Here is a 22,480-nt window from a genome sequence, read left to right on the forward strand (position 1 = left end):
ATCAAAAGATAACTCGAGAGGTGCCTCTTCTGCATGGGATCAATGCAAAAGTAAAAGCAAATCTGTCTTCTTAACAGCAAGTACACCACAAGGGGAAACAACAGGCTTGCACCAAAGCCTGCTACAGAGAACTGCACAGCAAACTGAATGAAGAGCGCAATGCCCTGGGGGCTCAGACGGTAAAGAATCCGCCTGCACTGTGGGAGAGCCGGGTTCGACCCCTGGGTCGGGAAGATCCCCTGGAGGAGGGCATGGCAGCCCACTCCAGTATTCCTGCCTGGAGAACCCCCATGGACAGAGGAGCCGGGCGGGCTACAGTCCACGGGGTCTCAGAATCGGACACGACTGAGCGACTAAGCACCGCACAGCAAAAGGAGGGAGGCAGCTTTGCTCGGGATGGTGGTTACACAGTGAATGCACGCGTCAACACCCATCTTACTGTACACTTAAGCTTCGCGCGTTTTGCTTTTCACACCTCAAAAAAAAAAAAAAAAAAAGAGGCGGCTCAAGAAGGGAAAAGCGACCACGACATCGCTCAACAGGAGGAACACACGGAAGTTCAACGCCTGGTTTTGGAGTGTTTTTCTTTACCCCGAGAATTCGAGTCCTACGTCTCCGACGCGATAGAGGCCCGCATCCCTCGTCAGCCTCGGGGGCCGACGCGGCTCGCCGCCCGCTCGGAACTGCACCCCCCACTTCCGGGACTGGCCGCCGCCGCCTCTCGCGCCAAAACGCGACCTCCCCTCCAAGCCCTCCCAGGCCGGTCCCCGCTGTCTTCCTCCCCAACCAACTCGCGGGTAGGTCCCGACCCCCCGCTTTTCCAGGCGCCGAGGCTGCAAGCCCGCGGGGCCCGGTTCCGGCGACCCCTCTAACCTCCTCCACCTCCCCCCATCCCGACCCAGCCGTCGCCCGTCTCCTCGCCGCCCCTCACTCCCGCGTCACCCGCCGCTGCCCCTCACTGACCCCCTTCACGCCCGCCACTCCTCACTGGCCCCGTCACCCCCTTCTTCCCTGCCACCCCCCACTCGCCCGTCAGCCCGTCTCCCGTCGCCACCTCCCTCCCCCCCGCCGCCCCCTCTCCTCAGCACCACCCTCTCGCCGTCTCCCCTCACCAACCCCCCCGCCACCCTCACTCCCCTCACCCCCACCATTCCCCGCGCGGAAGCTCACATTTTCCGCTGCCGCTCGAACTCTGCCTTCTTCTCCTCCTCCTCTCGCTTCTGCTTCTCGTCCAGGCTGCTGCGCTTGCTCACCGTGCGCCCGAAGATGTCGATGCGGTCGGGCGGGGACGAGGCGCGCTCCCGGTCCCGCTCGCGCCGGGACACGGCCGTGTTGGTGGAGCGCGAGCGGGACCGCGACTCCCGCCGCCGGTTCCGTTTACTTTCCCGGGACTTGGAGCGCTTCCGCACGCGCTCCTTGTCCCGAGAGCGCGACCGGGACCGGCTCCGCTTCTTGTTGTGCTTGCTGCTCTTGGTGTGCTTGGAGCGGGACGAGCTCCGGCTCCGAGACCGGCCCATCCTTCCGGGCGACGCTCTGACTAACCGCTGGCTTCGGGCCCTGCACGTGCCGGGCTACCCGCGCCTCCGCTTCCGGACGCGAGCCGGTAGGCCTGTCGAGGCCGAGGGAAAGAAAGCTGGTCAGCGAGCTGACTCTCTCGTCTCTCCCTGAGGTCGAGGGCCGCCGCGAAGGCCGCCTCCAACGACAAGGCCGCAACGCCAGGAGTTGCTAAGATGGCAGCCGCGGCCGCACCGGCCGCCCCTCCCACAATGCCCCGCGCTCAACGCGCCGTCGCGCGAGCCCCGCCCCCGACGCTCCCTGCGGAAGGCGTGGCCGGAGCTTCCGAGCGCGCTCGGCTCTTTCCGCCGGCCTGCCGCGCGGGAGGCCGACTCCTTGGCCTCTGCTCCAGAGCAGTTTTGCTTCCTGGTAAGATGCTAAGGTCGTGATATTGGGCTCGTCCGGTTTTGGCGCAGGTGAAAGGTGCCTCAGTACGAACTGACTGACGGCGTTATTTCTTAGGAGCTGGTTTCGTCAATCAGGCCAGAATAGTGTCAGTGACCCTGGCTACAGACCACTTTCCTCTGAGCTGAGCTCCCTGGTGCTGTGCCCTGGAGACACCGCACTTTATGACGCGGCTGTGCAGCTCGCTGGCTGGCAAGGAGGCTGGGATACAGGAAAGCCAGGGGTTAATGTAAGCGCTTCAAAGGCCAAGTGCAAAAATTCAGATATCTCCATCAAAACTGAGTTTAGTAAGAGGCTTAAAACTCGAGAGAGATAAGCAGAGGGAAAATTAGCAGTTTTCCTTTTGAACAAGTAATAACCTATTAAAAAGGAAATTATTTTATCTGCAGTGGCATCAAAAACTAAAGTAATTAGGAATAAAGGAAGTAAAGTTTAAGGAGTTACAAGATCCTGGTGATGAAATAAATCCATTACTCTTGGTGAAAACAAGACTTGAGTAAATGAAAAAAATGTGCCAAATCTTTGGATGAGAAGTCAGGACCAAAAATAGGCCAATTCTTCCCAAGTCAAATTTGAAAATTAGCACAATTGACATAAAAACCCCCAAATTCTCTCGAGGGTGACTTAAAAAATAATTTAAAATTTTGTGTAGAGGATCACACAGTTGTAAATGATCAAAAAAACCCTTAAAAAAAGTAATAATAATAAAAAAATTAAACACCAAGCTGTTAGCACAGAAATAGGAATAACCATCAGCAGACTAATAGTACAAATCCAGTTTTTAAATTTTTTTTAAGATAGATTCAAGTAAAATAATAATAATATAGAGTGTACAGAATTACCTTGTACTGGAAATATTTCTCTCAATCTGTTACGTGTACAATATGTGTATACATATTATGGGCTTGTCTGATGGCTCAGACGTAAAGAATCTGCCTGCAGTACAGGAGGCTGGGGTTCAATCCCCAGATTAGGAAGAGCTCCTTGAGTAGGAAATGGCAACCCACTCCAGTATTCTTGCCTGGGAAATCCCATGGACAGGGGAGCCTGGCAGGCTACAGTCCATAGGGTCACAAAGAGTTGGACATGACTGAGTGACTAACACTTTCACACTATACTTCATGCTTACATATAATTCTCCAAGCAAGAGTTCAATGGTACATGAACCAAGAACATCCAGATGTTCAAGCTGGATTTAGAAAAGACAGGAACCAGAGATCAAATTGCCAGCCTCCACTGGATCATAGAAAAAGCAAGAGAGTTCCAAAAAAACATTTACTTCTGCTTTATTGACTATGCAAAAGCCTTTGACTGTGTGGATCACAACAAACTGAAAAATTCTTAAACAGATGGGAATACCAAACCATTTTACCTGCCTCCTAAGAAATCTGTATGCAGATCAAGAAGCAACAATTAGAACTGGACATGAGACAATGGATTGGTTTCAAATTGGGAAAGGAGTACGTCAAGGCTGTGTATTGTCACCCTGCTTATTTAACTTAAATGCAGAGTACATCATGCTAAATGCCGCATTACTTTGCTGATAAAGGTCCATCTAGTGAAAGCTATGGTTTTTCCAGTAGACATGTATGGATGTGAGAGTTGGACCATAAAGAAAGTTGAGTGCCAAAGAACTGATGCTTTGAACTGTGGTGTTGGAGAAGACTCTTGAGAGTCCCTTGGACTACAGGAAGATCAAACCAGTCAATCCTAAAGGAAAATCAGCTCTGAATATTCGTTGGAAGGACTGATGCTGAAGCTCCAATACTTTGGCCACCTGATGCGAAGAACTGACTTACTGGAAAAGACCCTGATGCTGGAAATGATTGAAGGCGGGAAGAGAAGGGGACAACACAGGATGAGATGGATGGCATCACCAACTTGATGGACATGAGTTTGAGTAAGCTCTGGGAGTTGGTGAAGGACAGGGAAGCCTGGCATGCTGCAGCCCATGGGGTCACAAAGAGTCATATGCAGCTGAGTGACTGAACTAAACACATCTGCAATGAGGGCCATTTGATGTTAAAGTCAGTTTTTTTTTATTGGTAGTTGATATATTGGTTTCTTAGAGCACCACAGTCAGACTGGTGGCATAAAGCAACAGAAACTTAATCGCTTGCGGCTCTGGGGTCCAGCTGTCCAAACTCAAGATGTTGGCAAGGTTGGTTCTTTCGGAGGCTCAGAGGAAGACTGTATTCCGTGCCTCTATCTTAGTTTCTGGTAGTTGCATTCTTTCTTTCCTTGGCTTTTCAATCTCAGTCTCTGTCCTCACATGGCATTCACTGTGCATCTGTTTTCTTCTTCATGTGTGCTCAGTTGTGTCCAACTGTTTGTTACTCTGTGGACTGTAGCCCACCAGGTTCCTCTGTCCATGGGATTTCCTAGGCGAGAATACTGGAGTGGGTTGCCATTTTCTTCTCCAGGGGATCTTTCTGACCCAGGAACTGAACCCGGGTCTCTTGTGTCTCCTGCATTGGCAGGCGGATTCTTTACCACTGTACCACCTAGGAAGCCCAGGTTTCCTTCTTATGTTCAGTTCAGTTCAGTCGCTCAGTCGTGTCCGACTCTTTGCGACCCCATGAATTGCACCATGCCAGGCCTCCCTATCCATCACCAACTCCCGGAGTTCACTCAACCTCACGTCCATCGACTTGGTGATGCCATCCAGCCATCTCATCCTTTGTCGTCCCCTTTTCCTCCTGCACTGAATCCCTCCCAGCTCAGAGTCTTTTCCAATGACTCAACTCTTCACATGAGGTAGCCAAAGTACTGGAGTTTCAGCTTTAGCATCATTCCTTCTAAAGAACACCCAGGACTGATCTTTAGAATGGACTGGTTGGATCTCCTTGCAGTCCAAGGGACTCTCAACAGTCTTCTCCAACACCACAGTTCAAAAGCATCAATTCTTCGGCACTGAGCTTTCTTCACAATCAAACTCTCACACCCATACATGACCACTGGAAAAACTATAGCCTTGACTAGACGGACTTTTGTTGGCAAAGTAATGTCTCTGCTTTTCAGTAGACTGTCTAGATTATTCATAACTTTCCTTCCAAGGAGTAAGTGTCTTTTAATTTCATGGCTGTAATCACGATCTGCAGTGATTTTGGAGCCCAAAAAACAAAGTCTGACACTGTTTCCCCGTTTGTTTGCCATGAAGTGATGGGACCAGATGCCATGATCTTCGTTTTCTGAATGTTGAGCTTTAAGCCAACTTTTTCACTCTCCCCGTTCACTTTCATGAAGAGGCTTTTTAGTTCCTCTTCACTTTCTGCTATAAGGGTGGTGTCATCTGCATATCTGAGGTTATTGATATTTCTCCCGGCAATCTTGATTCCAGCTTGTGTTTCTTCCAGCCCAGCGTTTCTCATGATGTACTCTGCATAGAAGTTAAATAAGCAGGGTGACAATATACAGCCTTGACATACTCCTTTTCCTATTTGGAACCAGTCTGTTGTTCCATTTCCAGTTCTAACTGTTGCTTCCTGACCTGCATACAGGTTTCTCAAGAGGCAGGTCAGGTGGTCTGGTATTCCCATCTCTTTCAGAATTTTCCACAGTTTATTGTGATCCACACGGTCAAAGGCTTTGGCATAGTCAATAAAGCAGAAATAGATGTTTTTATGGAACTCTCTTGCTTTTTCCACAATCCAGCGGATGTTGGCAATTTGATCTCTGGTTCCTCTGCCTTTTCTAAGGCCAGCTTGAACATCTGGAAGTTCATGGTTCACATATTGCTGAAGCCTGGCTTGGAGAATTTTGAGCATTACTTTACTAGCATGTGAGATGAGTGCAATTGTGCGGTAGTTTGAGCATTCTTTGGCATTTCCTTTCTTTGGGATTGGAATGAAAACTGACCTTTTCCAGTCCTGTGGCCACTGCTGAGTTTTCCAAATTTGCTGGCATACTGACTACAGCACTTTCACAGCATCATCTTTCAGGATTTGAAATAGCTCAACTGGAATTCCATCACCTCCACTAGCTTTGTTCGTAGTGATGCTTTCTAAGGCCCACTTGACTTCACATTCCAGGATGTCTGGCTCTAGGTGAGCAATCACACCATCGTGATTATCCGGGTCGTGAAGATCTTTTTTGTACAGTTTTTCTGTGTATTCTTGCCACCTCTTCTTACTATCTTCTGCCTCTCTTAGGTCCGTACCTTTTCTGTCCTTTATCGAGCCCATCTTTGCATGAAATGTTCCCTTGGTATCTCTGATTTTCTTGAAGAGATCTCTAGTCTTTCTCATTCTGTTGTTTTCCTCTATTTCTTTACATTGATCACTGAGGAAGGCTTTCTTATCTCTTCTTGCTATTCTTTGGAATTCTGCATTGAGATGCTTATATCTTTCCTTTTCGCTTCTCTTCTTTTCACAGCTATTTGTAAGGCCTCCCCAGATAGCCATTTTGCTTTTTTGCATTTCTTTTCCATGGGGCTGGTCTTGATCCCTGTCTCCTGTACAATGTCACGAACCTCATTCCATAGTTCATCAGGCACTCATCTATCAGATCTAGTCCCTTAAATCTATTTTTCACTTCCACTGTATAATCATAAGGGATTTGATTTAGGTCATAACCATGAATGGTCTAGTGGTTTTCCCTACTTTCTTCAATTTCAGTCTGAATTTGGCAATGAGGAGTTCATGATCTGAGGCACAGTCAGCTCCCAGTCTTGTTTTTTGCTGACTGTATAGAGCTTCTCCATCTTTGGCTGCAAAGAATATAATCAGTCTGATTTCAGTGTTGACCATCTGGTGATGTCCATGTATAGAGTCTTCTTTTGTGTTGTTGGAAGAGGGTGTTTACTATGACCAGTGTGTTCTCTTGGCAAAACTCTATTAGCCTTTGCCTTGCTTCATTCCGTATTCCAAGGCCAAATTTGTTATGTTAGTACTAATTTTTTTAATTAGGACCAACCGTAATCCTGTAAGATCTCATGCTAATGTAATTAAATCTGCAAAGATCCCATTTCCAAATAAGTTCACAAATGCAGGGTGACATGAATTTTGGAGGGATACTGTTCAATCTAAGACAGCAGGGTTTTTTAAACAACCTTATTTTTCTGCATGTCACGAATTCTTTATGATTAGTACATGATATTTTACGAAAAGAATAAAGGGATGTGTCTTTTTTAAAAACTGTGAGAAACTCCACAATCTATCATAAGGGTGATGCTTTAATTTGGTGGGAAAAGATGGGTTATTAATAAATGCTACTGGCATAATTAAAGTAAAAACATTAAAAATACAGTTAATTTAATTTAGATTTTTGCATCATGTGCTGTGCTTAGTCACTCTGTCATGTCTTACTGTTTGTGGCCCCATGGCCTGTAGCCCGCCAGGCTCCTCTGTCCATGGGGATTCTCCAGGCAAGAACACTGGAGTGGGTTGCCATGCCCTCCTCCAGGAGATCTTCCCAACCCAGGGATCGAACCTAGGTCTCCCACACGGCAGGCGGATTTTTTACCATCTGAACTACCAAGGAATCCCTTTGCATCATAACAGAAAGCAAATTAAAGATGGATTGAAATCTAAATACATAGGAAAGCATAAAATATCACTCTTAAATAATTATATGACATAAAATATGTAACTATGAAGCAATGGTTTTGCCACCTAGAGATTTATTTTTAATGTAAAATCCTGTGTCCTTTGGCCAGAGATTCTCAGAGTGCTTGGACCGAAGAGTCTGCATTTTTAGTGAGCACCCTACATGCTTCTCTTAGAGGCACTCCGTCAAGAATAGTTTAAGAAAAAAAAAAAAAAAAACTGGAAAAGAAAAGTGGATCAAAGCCATTCAGATTCCTGGGAACTTGTCTTTGAGGATGCACTGAAACCATGAGGGACACACACACTTCAGTTGTCCACTTTATCAAAGTTTTGGCATTGCACACTCCATGAACTTACATGCAGAGACACAAAGGTCAGCATCATATCAGACTTCTCACCGGAAACCATGCCTAGTAAAGGACGGTGGGGTGACATATTTGGAGTTTTGAAAGAAAAAGAAAAAAAAAAACAATGACCTAGAATTTTGTATCCAGCACAATTATCCTTCAAAAGTAAAAGAGAAATACAGATCTTCTCAGAGAAGCAAAAGTAGACCTGCCTTGCAAGAAACAGTTTGAAAAGTTCCTCAGAGAGAAGGAGAAGGATAAGGGTCAGAAACTCAGATCTCTGTAAAGAAGAGTCAGAGGAGAAATAGTGAAGAGTCTTAGATCATTCTTGGAAACCCTTACTGTTAATGGTGCTGACTGTTATCTGAACCCCATACTCCTGGAAAACAGTGACAATTAAGAGATTTCTCATACTTTGTGTTTGGAGAAAAAGCTCACTGCAAGGAACCCATTCCCCTCCCCCACCAACCCCCTGTAAGACTAAATGAGACTTAACAGGAGTACCTTGATTATTTATGAAAAGGTCAGACACAGACCCTCCAAATTTCCGTGCTTTGTCTCTTAAATGAGCTGAACTATTTTGTCCCCACTGATCAATGGGAGCAAATGTGTGTTAGTCAAACTTTGGTTAAACTTCTGTCATGACATGTTTTGAAATGGCTCCTACCCCTCACCCCCACCCCCAGCTAAACAAGGGGATTTTTCTCCCATCTTCCCCATGAAAACCTGATGGGGCTGCTGAAATCCATGGAAATGTGGGGAACCCTTGCATGGTCTGTTAGCCTGTCATCCGTGTCGTGCACTGTGCTGTGGGAACCACGAAAGCCCTGCTCCTGGTCCCAGAGCTGCTGCTGTGTTCTCGATCCTCACCTGTCTGTAGTTTTCAGGTGTTGGTTTATCCCAGGACCTCAATTCTCTGATGGAGCTAAGAAAATTCATTGACTTTCAGTTTGTACAGGGCTTCACTGGTAGCTCAGACGGTAAAGAATCTGCTTACAATACAGGAAACCTAGGTTTGATTCCTGGGTTGGGAAGATCCCCTGGAGAAGGAAATGGCAACCCACTCCAGTCCTCTTGCCTGGAGAATCCCATGGACAGAGGAGCCTGGTGGGCTACAGTCTACGGGGTTGCACAGAGTCGGACATGACTGAGAGACTAACACTTTCAGTTTATGCAGCTCTTTTCTTGTTCTGAGAGATGGAGACATGACTTCCAAGCTTTTTGTTTTACACTTAATTGTTTTAACTCCCACAAGAACGTATACCAGTAACCTACGAATTCACCTATTTCTTTCAGATAATACACCCTTAAAAAAATGTGAGTGAGCTGTGACTCATATCTGGATTTCTTTTCCCCACATAGCATGAACAATCTTTTCTTAAAAAAAAAAAAAAAGTTGACATATACCAAAGAGTCCCAGAAATTAGCGTTTCAGTACCAGCCTGTTCCTAGTTAGCCATTTTTTTTTTTTTTTAGAATGAGACATTCTAAGAATGGCCTGCTCTCCTCCTTTCTTTCCTTTTAGTCTTCCGTTTTTAAATGTAAACTCAGCCATTTTATGTAAGTGCCTTTGTGGGGTTTATAGGCAGGGGGGATTCGCGTTTATTGGCAAATCATCGTGCCCCAGGAACAGTGCTCAGTGCTTCTCAGGCTTGCAGGTGCACTGGAAGCAGTTTAAATGCTCTCGCTGGCTCAGTGGGTCCGGGCTGGGGCCTGAGTGTCAGCATTCCTCACTGGGTGATGCCTGGTGGCTGGTCTGTGACTGCGTTTGCCTTGGCTAATCCCTGCTCACGGATGAGTATTGAGAGACCGGAGAGGTGAAAGGGCTTTTGCACAGCTTCACAGCTGCCCCTGAAGCATGCAGGCTTGAGGAGTTGCAGCCCCGTGGGCTTCAGTAGCTGTAGCTCCCGGGCTCTAGAGGACAGGCTTCCTAGTTGTGTACAGTCGTAGTGACTCCAGTCCACGTGGGATCTGCCCACATCAGGGACAGAACCCGTGTCTCCTGCATCAGCAGGCGGACTCTTTGCCACTGAGCCACCAGGGAAGTCCAGTTCTGTTGTTTTCAAGCGCAGAGTTTGAGGTAATTGGTGACAGCAGCCACAGGGAATTAATACACTTAATACAGTATCTTGGTTTTCCAGGTCTCTGAATGTGTCTGTACCTGCTAGGCCTTTCAGGGGCTGCCGAGAACACTTCACACCAACACAAGCCCTTATCCTGCTTTGTTTACTTGGCTTAATTAGGAAAAAAGAAAAAAAGATGTTTACATTATGAAAGTAAATCAGCCGAATTGTACTTAAGAGCAGAGAAGCCTCTGGTTTGCTTTTGCTTTCAAATACTTTTAAAGTACAGCTCTATTCTTCAACAACAACAAAAAATTTCTCCCTGGGGGAAAAAAAAAATCTTGAATATATGTGATTAGTTGCCAGGATATTTGCTTGAGTACTGTGCTGCTAAGCAAGTGTTTATCATCTGAAAATCTTGTGACATTTAGAAAAGAAAAACTTCTTGGGCTAGCCTTATAATTTGTTTCTCTGTGCTGCAGAAAGTTAAAATTCAGAACCAAGTTTTATTTCATTTCTCTTCTCAAATCAAGTACAGCCTTTTGGCTTTACTTGGATTTGAAGATAAAATAGACTAGGAATAAATTTTTCCTCTTTGCTCTCCATTTAAAAAGCCATAGTAGTGGAGGAAAGATAGTATTCATTTTCATGCTGCTGCAACAAGCCACCCCAAAACTTTGGCCTTAAAGAACCATTTTATCATGCACAGAGATTCTGTGTACAGTGGGAGAGGACGAGATGGGTTGGATGGCATCACTGACTCAAGGGACACTGAGTTTGAGCACACTCTGGGAGATGGTAAAGGACAGGGAAGCCTGGTGTGCTACAGCCCATGGATTGGTTAAGACTCAGACATGACTGCGTGAACAACAGCAGCAGAAATGGCTTGTCTCTGCTCCAGGTTGTCTGGGGGCTCGGTTGGGAAGGTTCAGTGGCAGAAAGCAGAAGGGGGACCACGACTCGATGGCCAGGGCATCATCTGGAAACTCAGCTACATCACCTACCTGTGGCCTGGGCACACCGTGGGGCCTCGTGCCAGCTCAGTGCTCCCAATGTCAGTGACCCAAGAGAACAAGTGAGGCAGAAACTACCCAAGCCTTTTCTCAATGTGACTTCCAAAGTCATCCCATCACTTCTACTGTATTCTGTTTGTAACCATTGAGTCACCAGGGTTGGTGCAGATTTCAGGGGAAGAGGCCTCTTCCTGGGGGCTCACAGAATGTGCAGGTGTGTTTAAAAATCATCACAATACCCTTTACGAATAAATGTTTCAAAGAACATGTAATCAAAGTAGTGAGGCATTCTAGGTAGAAGATACTCTCAGGCTTCTGTCTGATTCTGAGTAAGATTTTGCAGCTCTCTAGCCCTCGCTGTCCTCAACTGCAGGATGAAGGGCTGTAAAGAGCCCTCGCTGTCCTCAGGATGAAGGGCTGTACTAGGTAGGTCCCCAGCTCCTCTGCAGAGCTGTGGTTCTATAGGTCTTCCTGTAACTGTAGCAACTGAAATGTTACAGGTTCCAGTTTGAATTTTACAGCTGATGTTTATCGGTCACATTATTTTCTGTTGTCTTTCCAGTTTTAGAATATTTTTTTAAAGTCTTTCACTTATAGTATCTGCTTGCTTTGCTTTGTGTAGAGTCTTTATTTATTTACATCCTTCTTTGGGGGTTTCCCTGGTGGCTCAGTGGTAAAGAAACCCCCATCAATGCAGGAGACACGGGATCGATCCATAGGTTGGGGAAGATCCCCTGGAGAAGGAAATGGAAACCTACTCTGGTATTCTTGCCTGAGAAATCCCACGGACAGAGCCTGGTGGGCTACTGTCCATGGGGTTGCAAAGACATGACTTAGCAACTAAGCAACAAAAGTAAGTGTAATATTTACAAAAGTAGCCAATAAAACAGGAACTGTTGTTGTTTATCACTGAGTCATGTCCGACTCTGTAAACCGCCAGGTTCCTCTGTCCATGGGATTTCCCAGCAAGAATGCTGGAGTAGGTAGTCAGTCCCTTCTCCAGGGGATCTTCCTGACCCCAGGACCGAACTCAGGCCTCCTGTATTGCAAGCAGATTCTTTACTGTCTGAGCCACCAGAAAAAGCCCCTTATTTCCTCTTGTTCCTGCCTTTATCCCCCTCACCTGCATGGTTAATTTCTTCTTTCTCCTGGGTTACTTTGTCAATGTGCAAAGATACTGAATTAACTTCCATGGGGAAAAACAAAAATGCGAGTGCCTGCTTATGCACACTTTTCAAACAGCCTCTATTTCTTGTAGAAATAGCTTCACCCTTACTCCTTCCGCCCTGAACTCTCTTCAGCTGGAAGCCTCTACTGCAAGAGTGCTTGTCCATGTCACTGATGACCCCGAGCTCACAGAACCCAACCGTCCATTTGCAGTCTTGACCTTAGTCACCACTCACATCCTGCCGTTCTCCTGAAAATACCGAACCGGCTCAGGGCATCGCACCCTCTCTCCCACTGGCCATTCCTTTGCATTCTCCGTCTGTTCCCCCAGGCCCTCTGATTATCTTGTCTCCCTTGGAGATCCCACAGGCTCTGCACACCAGCTGCATGCTCCTGAGCCTCCCAAACTTGTATTTCCAGCCTGACCTTTTCCCCCAAGGTTCAGACTTACATATCCAGCCACCTGCTTAATGTCTCCACTTGGAGAGGTCCTAAGAATTTCAACCAGAACCTGTTCAGAACCAAACTCCTGATTCCTGATGTTCCTTACAGAACCTTCATGCATCTCCAGTTCTTCCCACCTCAGCTGTTCCAGCCATAACCTCTTCCTCTCCTGTGTGTCCAGTCAAACACCAAGTCCTGTGAGCTCCAGCTCAGCTTCACAGCTTGAATCTAGTCCTGTGCTGGCTCACGTGGTCGGTTTTCCACACAGCTACAAAGGTGCTCATTTAAGTGATGTGAATCAGAGCACGCTTCCTACATATAGAACCTTCATCAGCAGCTGCTTCCCTAGTAGCTCAGTTGGTAAAGAATCTGCCTGCAATGCAGGAGACCCCGGTTCGATTCCTGGGTCAGGAAGATCCGCTGAAGAAGGGATAGACTACCCACCCTAGTATTCTTGGGCTTCCCCTGTGGCTCAGTTGGTAAAGAATCTGCCTGCAATGTGGGAGACCTGGGTTCCATCTCTGGGTTGGGAAGATCCTCTGGAGAAGGGAAAGGCTACCCACTCCAGTATTCTAGCCTGGAGAATTACATGGGCTGTATAGTCCATGGGGTCGCAAAGAGTCGGACAGGACCAAGCGACTTTCACTTTCACTTTCATCCACCGCTGTAGAGAGCCCCCTGCCACTCTAAGCCTCTGACCGTGTGCTGGTTCGTCTCTGTCCAGTGCCTTGGCCTCCCCTCCCCGACCCGGTCCTGCCCCGGGGCCTTTGCACTGGCTGCTTCTCTACCCCCGACCTTCACAGGTTTACGTCCTCTCAACCTCTGGGGCGCTGGGCATCCCATGTTCCCTCAGCTCCTTCCAGACGTGCTGAGACCTCAGTCCTCTGATCGTGCTTGGTGAGATTCCTCTCGTGCCCCTCTTGCCTGCTCTCGCTCCATCTTCCGCCTGTGTTCCTCCTGCTGATCACAGTTCCTTCATTGTTGTGCCCGTGGCTTCAACAGAAGCTTCCAAAGGCAAGGCTCCCGTGCATCTCATTTATGCCGTGTTCTTTGTGCCTCAACGGTGCCCAGAACGTACTATTTGCTCAGTCAAGATTGGTTGAATGAACAAAGGAATGAATGAATAGAAATGCAGAAACAAGCCCGTGTTTATTTATAATTTTATTCTATTGATATAATGAAGGTGGTGTTATACAACAGCAAATAAATGATATTTATTGGTACTGGGATGATTAGCTAACTAACCACTTGGGAAAAAATAAATTTCATATCCTACCTGATTGTATATAAATAAATCAATAAATATAAGGTGAATTAAAGTCTTAAATTTAATGTTTTTATGTCTTATGCACATACACATTTTCTTTTTTATTCATATTTTAAATATTTTAAAGGTAAAAAATGAAACTGTATTAGTGCTTTAAGGATTTTTATTTTCTTACATGTATATTTTGGGTGACTGTCAAAATGTGACTGAGGGAAAAGTAGTAAGAGAAAATATTTCTAAATTTTAATAAATAAGAATTTAAAGAGTCTTATGATGAAAGTTTTATAAGAATGTTTAAAATTAAATGATCTGGTAAAAAGATTTCAACGCATGTTGTAAAGACCAAATAGCCTTAAAATATAAAAAGAGCTTATAAGTCAATAACGAAAGTGAATATCCCAGTAAGGAAAGGGCATAAATTTCACTAAAGAATGAAAGACAAATATTAACATTGTCACTATAATTAAAGACTCATACATTTAAACATTAAATGATTCTATACCGGTAGGGGAAAATGTAATCCTGCTCACTGCAAGTTTAAAATAGTGCAACTTTTCTGGACAATGATTTGCACTACTAAATTTTTTTTTAAAAATGCAAGCCAGTCAAGCTCAAATGTATACTTCTTGGAATTGTTTGTAATAGTTAAAAACAAGAATACAGCATAAATATTCAAAAAGAAGGAGGTTATAAGATAATGATATATATCCATATAATATATATCCAATGAAATAGAATGAAATCACCATGAATACTGATATAGATGTATAATATTCATATGGAAATACGTCATATATAGTAAAGAAATGGTTGAAAAACATTGATAGTATTGTTCAATTTTTGTGTTTATGTTTATTATATGATAATCATAGCAAAATAAGTATGCTATTATAATAAAAATAGTATTATCAGTAGGAAAAATAGGAATTACTAAAGATTAATTTACAATTTTTAAATGAAATGAAATGTAAATAGGACATTTAAAAGGTAAGTAAAATATGAAAATTTATCATAAGTGCACAAGAGAAGAATACCAGTTGGTAACTGGAACATTTGCTTTATCTTTTTTCTACACACGTAATATAAAAATATGCTCTTGTTGAAAATATTCAAATGGTAAAGCACTCACCTGGCACCGCAAGAGATGTAAGAGCTGTGGGTTCGACCCCTGGGTTGAGAAGATCCCCTGGAGAAGGGCATGGTAACTCACTCCAGTGTTCTTGCCTGGAGAACCCCATGGACAGAGGAGCCTGAGAAGCCCCAGTCCATAGGGCTGCAAAGAGGCGGATGCGACTGAAGCAGCTTAGCAGGCAGCACACATGAATAAGACAGTCTCCCTCAGTATTTTTTTCCCACAGAGATAATGTCTATTCTATTTGTTGCATATACCTCCAGATGTTTTCCTGTATTTATCAAATACATTATTTGTTTACTTTTTAAAATGACTTAACCACATGTCTTAGGAGTTTGGGGCTGTCAATAAAGTAGAGATTTAACATGTTTTTTAAACACTACATAATATTCCAGAGCATGTGAACAGGATTGTTACTGAACTATTTTCCTTTAATAATTCTGTTTATTCACCCGGGCTTCCCTCATAGCTCAGTTGATAAAGAATCTGCCTGCAATGCCGGAGTTCCTGGTTCAATTCCTGGGTTGGGAGGATCCCCTGGAGAAGGGACAGGCTACCCACTCCAGTATTCTTGAGCTTCCCTTGTGGCTCAGCTGGTAAAAATCCCAACAGAAAGTGTGTGTGCCAACGGTGCAGCAAATCCTAGAGACCAATGACAGAAGGATGAGACAGTAGCCATTCTACTTGGTTAGTTCCACTTTGGGGCTGAATTGGAGGATCCAAGTTCTTCAAGTTCATTGTCTTTTACCAAAAAAAATTAAGGATTCTTTTTTCTCCAACCTCCTGGGAATGACCTCTGCAAGATTCCTTCTCATACTAACCTTGCCTTGTTTAAACAGAATTCACCTCTCTGATCAGCAACACCACCAAAACAAATGCTGTTGGCTCATCAACACTTTCTTTCTGGTTTTGCTGAATGGAGTGTGTGTTTCCGGAGGGAGACAGGGAGAAAGGCAGGAAGGATCTGAATAAGACTGGCAGCTTTAGTGGCCTTTGAAAGCCTGGCATTTGGCAGGCAACACCACTTTAAAGATTCACCTGCATGATATCTGAAGGTCAGAACAAAGAGAGGCCATTCAGAACTTTAAGTCTATGATTCTCTTATTTGCTTGGATAAGTATGGACTCCAGCTCCAGTTATTTTTAAATAACTGACATTTCTTGCTAGGGCTTAAGATGGTCTCATCGAGGTTGGTTCCACTCAATAGTGATAGGGTTAAAATGCAAAGTCATGCATGGGTAGAGTGAATTTATATCTGTGGGGAAAGTCATTATTATTTTTGCTTAAACAAGCTGTGTATCACACTGGGCACCACCACTGAGTCCGCAGTCATTTCATTTTAAACGTGGGCCTCTGTGGCTGGTCGCCGAAGCTCTGCAGGCATGGGGGAGGGTGTGTGGGTGGGTTGCCCATGTGTGCCTTCACGAGCATTTATTTAGAAAACTTAGAGGTTGGAATAAAAGCAAAACTTTATCCCAGTTGAGAGGGAATAAGGTTGCTTCATTACTACTGCCCAGTCTGTGTTCTCATTTCCGGTTGGAACTCACTATAGGGACTTCCCTTTAAGCACAGTTGGTTACTTGCTAAGTCGTGTTTGACTCTTTGCCACCCCAGTGAACATGTAAATAGCACTCTCCATACCCTTCCCAAGGGGCTACTCTGGTGGCTTAGCGGTAAAGAACCTGCCTGCCAATATAGGAGACCTGGGTTTAATCCCTGGGCTGGGGAGATCCCCTGGAGTGAGAAATGGCAATCCTCTCCAGTATTCTTGCCTGAGAAATCCCATGGACAGAGGAGCCTGGAGGGCTGCAGTCCATGGGGTCACAAAGAGTTGGACACAACTGAAGTGACTTAGCACAGCACACCCTTCCCAAACCCCAACAGAATGACAGAAAACTCATTTTAGGGACTTCTCTGGTGGCCCAGCAGTTGCCTTCACCTTCCCGTGGAAGGGGTGCTGGCTCAATCCCTGGTTGGGGAGCTGAGATCCCACATGCCTTGTGGCCAAAAAGCCAAAACATACAACGGAAGCAATATGTAACAAATTCAGTGAAGACTTTAAAAATGGTCCACATTAAATATATATATATATATATATATATATATATATACATACATATATGTATATTTTTAAAGGAATGGAACAGAAATAAAGCACATGCTGTTATATGGAAAGAACAGAAGTCATGATTTCAGGCAATCTGAAGTCATCAACCAAAAATGACTTGAATCAGTAAAGTTGCTTGAAAGAAAAGTGAAAGTGAAAGTCCCTCAGTCATGTCTGACTCTTTGCAGTCCATGGAATTCTCCAGGCCAGAACACTGGATTGGGTAGCCTATGCCTTCTCCAGGGGATCTTCCCACCCCAGGGATTGAACCCAGGTCTCCTGCATTGCAGGCGGATTCTTTACCAGTCGAGCCACCAGGGAAGTCTGTCCTCGTCCCGTGTACTTTCTCGCTCGCCCCGAACCTCCAACACCTTTTCTGTCCTCAGTCTCCTGTCCTCCTTTAGTTCAGGGGACGCTAAAAGCAATCAGAAGAGAACCTCCAGAGGCTCCCATCGGTGAGCTTGCCCTCCTGTTCACATGAATATACTCCCTTATGTATAGTCTGTCTTTTCCTCTGTTCACAGAGCTGAACTGGGGCTTCCCTGGAGGCTCAGTGGTAAAGGACCCACCTGCCCGTGCCCTTCAAACCATTCTTCCTCTTGGCATCATGATGCTTCTACTCTACCAGATCGTCCCCATTAGCGAAAAAAAGAAAAAAAAAATCCATTTAAAAAAGACCTTGGGACTTCCCTGGGCGTCCAGTGACCAGGGCCAGAGCTCCATACCTGGTCAGGGAACTAGATCCCACAAGCCACAACTGGGGGAGAAAAAAAAAGATCCCAGAAAAAGATACCCAGTGCTGCAACAAAGACCTGGGGCAGCCAAATAAATTTGTGTTTTAAGAAAAGACCCCTTGATTCTGTGCACTCATTTGGCTGTGAGTCCATATTTCTGCCCGTTTGCAGCAGGGCTTCCCAGAGCAGCTGTCTACACCCACTGGGTGCCGTTCCTCCGTTCTCATTCTCTCTCGAATACACTTGGTAGGTCTGTGCTCCTGCCTGACTACCCAGCCTGCCATCGTTGTCGTTCAGTCGCTCAGTCGCGTCCGACTCTCCGCGACCCCATGGACTGCAGCACGCCAGGCTTCCCTGTCCTTCACCGTTTCCCGGAGTTTACTCAAACTCATGTCCATTGAGTCGGTGATACCATCCAACCATCTCATCCTCTGTCGTCCCCTTCTCCTCCTGCCGTCAATCTTCCCCAGCATCAAGGTCTTTTCCAAGGAGTCAGTTCTTCACATCAGGTGGCCAAAGTATTGGAGTTTCAGCTTTAGCATCAGTCCTTCCAATAAACATTCAGGGCCACTTTCCTTTAGGACTGACTGGTTGCTGCTATCATTAAGCTCTGAGTGCTATTCATGTTGCTAAACCCACGTGGACGGTGGCCCCTGCCCTAGTGACATGGGCATAGATAGCCTCAAGGTAGGACAGACCGTGCGTATCTCTATCCCGAGCCTCCCTGGGGGCTCATCTCAAGGGATTCTCGCTTAGCTTTTCCTCCTGCTCTGTCCCACTTCCGGTACTAACCCTGACCCTTCTCCCAAGGTCACTCTCTGAATATGCCTGCTGAGCAGAATATGCCTCTCTCAGGCTCAGCTCCTAGCAACCCAAGCCAAGAGAGCTCCTCTGTGCTCATCGCTGGGTGTTGAGAGCAAAACGGTCCACATCTGTGTCAAATAGGAGACCTCCCTTTCCCTGTTAACCTTTGCCGAGATTCCACTCTGTCATGCGTCTGATACTTTCGGAGCTAAATGTTCTGCTTAATTCCTCTGTCTCCCTGACCTAGTTTCACTCAGATAATAGCTTGCTATGAGAATTGTAACTAGCCTCTAGCACAGTGTCCAATAATTAACACAGATCTGGCAACAGAAGACGTCCAATACATATTTCTGAATGAAGCAGAAATTTGGCCCTCTGATGGGACGTTGTCCATTTGCCTCATATTGTCATCATTCTAGCAGGTATCTTCTGCCCTGTAAGGGCTGGATCTTTGAGTAAATGCTGACTTCTGCTTCCATAGAGAGTGTGAAAGTTGTGTCTGACTCTGCACAACCCCTATGGACTGTAGCCCACCAGGCTCCTCTCTCCATGGAATTCTCCAGGCAGGAATACTGGAGTGGGCTGCCATTCCCTTCTCCAGGGGATCTTCCCGACCCCAGGGATCGAGCCCAGGTTTCTTGCATTGGAAGCAGATTCTTTACCGTCTGAGCTACCAGGGAAGCCCACAGAAGCAGGACATAAACTGAAAAGACAAAATTCTCTTCTAAAGGATAAGCTCCTTGAGAATGCACAAAGAATCTAGCACAGATGTCTTCACAAAGCAGTCTGTTAGCAAATGACACTTCAGAATCTCCAAGAACCTTGTGGTTGGAGCTGCTTATTTATTTTATATTTATTTATCTGACTGCCTGGGGTCTTAGTTGGGTGCACAGGACTTCTCTAATTGTGCCCTGGGGAATGTGGACTCGTGGTTCCCTGACTAGGGACCAAGCTCTCGCCCCCTGCTTTGGAAGTGCAGAGTCTTAACCACTGGACTGTCAGGCAATCCCCCAGTAGATAACTCAATTGCAGGCTTATCAGAGACCTTGAGGCAGAAGAACCAGCTGAGCTCTACCTGGACTCCTGACCCAGAAAAAATTATGAGAATAAATGCTGTTCTAAGCCACCACATTTCAGGGTAATGAGTTACTCATCAGTAGAAACTAACACTCCATAAGGTTGTCAGATGCATCTGCTTCTAGGGAATCATTTGGATGTAAGGGAAATATGATCAGAAGTCATTCTGAGCAGAAAGTTATGGGAAAGAGCAGAGATGTGACTGGACATTGATTAAAAACCAATGTCAGTTTATAAACTCTGTGTGTGTGTGTGTGTGTCTGTGTGCTAAGTCGTGTCTGACTCTGTGACCGTATGGACCGCAGCCCTCCAGACTCCTCTGTCCATGGGATTCTCCAGGCAAGAATCCTGGAGTGGATTGCCATTGCCTTCTCCAGGGGTCTTCCCCACCCAGGCATGGAACTTGCATCTCCTGCATTGCAGGTAGATTCTGAGCCACCAGGGAAGCCCTAGCTTACAAACGAGTTTGTAAGAAAACCAGAAGTACTCCAGTGTTGACAAAAATTATCCCTTTTTAGTAGCCAAGTAATCATACCATGTATTCTAAGTTTTACTTAATGAACAAGGAGATTCTTGAGGTTTTACTCGCCTGGACAAGCGCAGTGGTTTGTTCATAGAACCTAAGAGTTTTCCTGGACAAATGCTGTAAACTTTTTAAAACTGCATATTATCAATATTCTTTGAATTGTTTTTCTTCCTCTTAAATATGTGCTAACCTTTTGACTGTAGCTGCACTTTTTCCTTCTCTGCTGGCAATCAGGATGTCCTGGCTTCCATATTTGAGTGTATGCGGCCCCTTCTTCCCTGAGGACCAGAGGGAGAATCTCAGAGGAGCTTCATAGTCTGCGGACTTTTTCTTACAGGGCTACAAAATAAGGGGATGAGGGAAATATCCTTTATTGAACTGAGTTGATAACATGTCAAGACAAGTTACAGACTGAGACTGTTCAAGTGAAAAAATGAGCAAGTACGATAATCTTATTAGTGAGCTCAGCTTTGTTTATTATTTGTAAATGTAGGGACAGAATAATTTTCTTTGTTGTGATGTGGGTCAGGGTGGTGATCATCTTATGGAAAACAAATCTCCTCTTTTGCAAGCCAGCTTGCTGTAGAGTACTTAGGCATGCTTTTCTTTTCATTTTTAAATTTTTTATTTAAATGTTTTAAATTTTAATTAAAATTTTTTTTTATTTTTTAAATTGAAGTTTTTTTTTTACTTTTGACTGCACTGGGTCTTCTTCACTGCCGTGTGAAGGCTTTCCTAGTTTCGGGAAATGGTGCTCCAGCTTCTCACGGCAGAGACTTCTCTCGTGGAGCACAGTCTAGGTGCGCCGGCTTCAGTACTGGGGCATAGTAGCTGTGGTGTTCCGCCTCTAAAGCTCAGGCTCAGTAGTTGGAGCACAAGGACTTAGTAGCTCTGGGGCATGTGGGATCTTCCCCGACCAGGGACTGAACCCATGTCCCCTGCATCAGCAGGCAGATTCTTATCTACCACGCCAGCAGGGAAGCCCCAGGCATGGTTTTTAATGAGATTCATGGAAATTATGCAAGATTCAGAGCTAGCTTCTTACGCAAACTACCCTGTGCAGGGCAGGAGATCTGACATCCCAGGCTTCCAGCCTCCTCAGTGCCAGCAGCTCCCCTTTCATAACTGTGACAATCGGAAATACTCCCACAAATCTTTAAAACTCCCTTCTGAGTGGTGGCATCCCTATTGAAAAATCACTGCTCCATTGTCCTGTCAGCTCAGCTGTCAATACAAACTCTGCCGTGTGTAGCATGGACTTGAGCAGGACTCCACCCTCAGCTGGGGAAGGGAGCGTAGGCCTTAGCCCATGTTCATCTGATGACAACTGTTGGTTCAGGATACACGGCCCAATCAGAGCTGAAGACACAGATGGAGCTTTTGCTCAATATCTGCAGAAAGAGGCTGCGGGCTTCCCCGTCTACTTGAATGACAGGGGCTGTGGGTGTGGAGCGGCTGCAAGCACTTTGCATCTTGTAGACTCAACCCCGTGGAATGCATATTTGGCTCTGGTTCCCTGTAGACGCTTGTTCTTAGAAGGAAAGCTATGACAAACCTAGACAGCGTGTTAAAAAACTTTGCTGACAAAGGTCCACATAGTCAAAGATATGTTTTTTTTTCAGTAGTCATGTACGGATGTGAGAGTTGGACCATGAACGCCGAGTGCCGAAGAATTGATGCATTTGAGTTGCGGTGCTAGAGAAGATTCTTAAGAGTCGCTTGGACTCCAAAGAGATCAAACCAGTCAGTCCTAAAGGAAATCAACTCAGTATTCATTAGAAGGATCGATGCTGAAGCTGAAGCTCCAATACTTTGGCTACCTGATGCAAAGAGCTAAATCACTGGAAAAGACCCTGATGCTGGGAAGCAAAATGAAAAGGGGGCGGCAGAGGATGCGATGGTTAGATAGCATTACCCACTCAACGGAAATGAATTAAAGCAAATTCCAGGAGATGGTGGAGGACAGACGAGCCTGGTGTGCTTCGGTCTGTGGGGTCGCGAAGTGTCAAACACAACTTAGTGACTGGACAACAATAAAGTGCTGCTGGATTTGAGGAGAAGGGAGCTGTATTTCTGCTTTATGTGTTTATGTTTATGTACATAACAGTGTGGCCAAGGAGGAACTCGTGTGTGTAATCTGTGAGCCTAGTACTCTCACAGAATACTTCCCCTGAACCAGTTATGTTGTGTTCAAAGCTATAACCTGAGCACTTAGGGGAAGGGAGAAAAAGCAGGGTCAACACAAAGGTGGAGATGCAGGCACTGATGGGAAAGAAACGAATGGATGCCTGAGT

At 45.5% G+C, this 22,480-nt stretch overlaps 1 protein-coding gene and 1 long non-coding RNA gene across 3 annotated transcripts in view; one reads left to right on the forward strand and one right to left on the reverse strand.

Moving 5' to 3' along the window:
* ARGLU1 (arginine and glutamate rich 1) overlaps window positions 1-1,750 on the reverse strand; it is a 26,087-nt gene extending 24,337 nt beyond the window's left edge. For both annotated transcript variants that reach the window (XR_006061020.2, XM_004012235.5), the window contains exon 1: window positions 1,171-1,750. Coding sequence is in view for 1 of the 2 variants with exons in the window: in XM_004012235.5 (XP_004012284.1) it covers window positions 1,171-1,517 (347 nt within the window). In the remaining variant the exon portion in view is untranslated. The remainder of the gene's footprint in view (window positions 1-1,170) is intronic.
* On the forward strand, window positions 695-22,246 carry LOC132657268 (uncharacterized). The gene is made up of 2 exons (XR_009595156.1): window positions 695-797; window positions 21,809-22,246. It is a non-coding gene; the product is annotated as an uncharacterized LOC132657268 (long non-coding RNA).
* The last annotated feature ends 234 nt before the right edge of the window (window positions 22,247-22,480 follow it).

Source organism: Ovis aries, chromosome 10 (assembly GCF_016772045.2).
Source record: "Ovis aries strain OAR_USU_Benz2616 breed Rambouillet chromosome 10, ARS-UI_Ramb_v3.0, whole genome shotgun sequence".
NCBI classification, from domain to species: domain Eukaryota; kingdom Metazoa; phylum Chordata; class Mammalia; order Artiodactyla; family Bovidae; genus Ovis; species Ovis aries.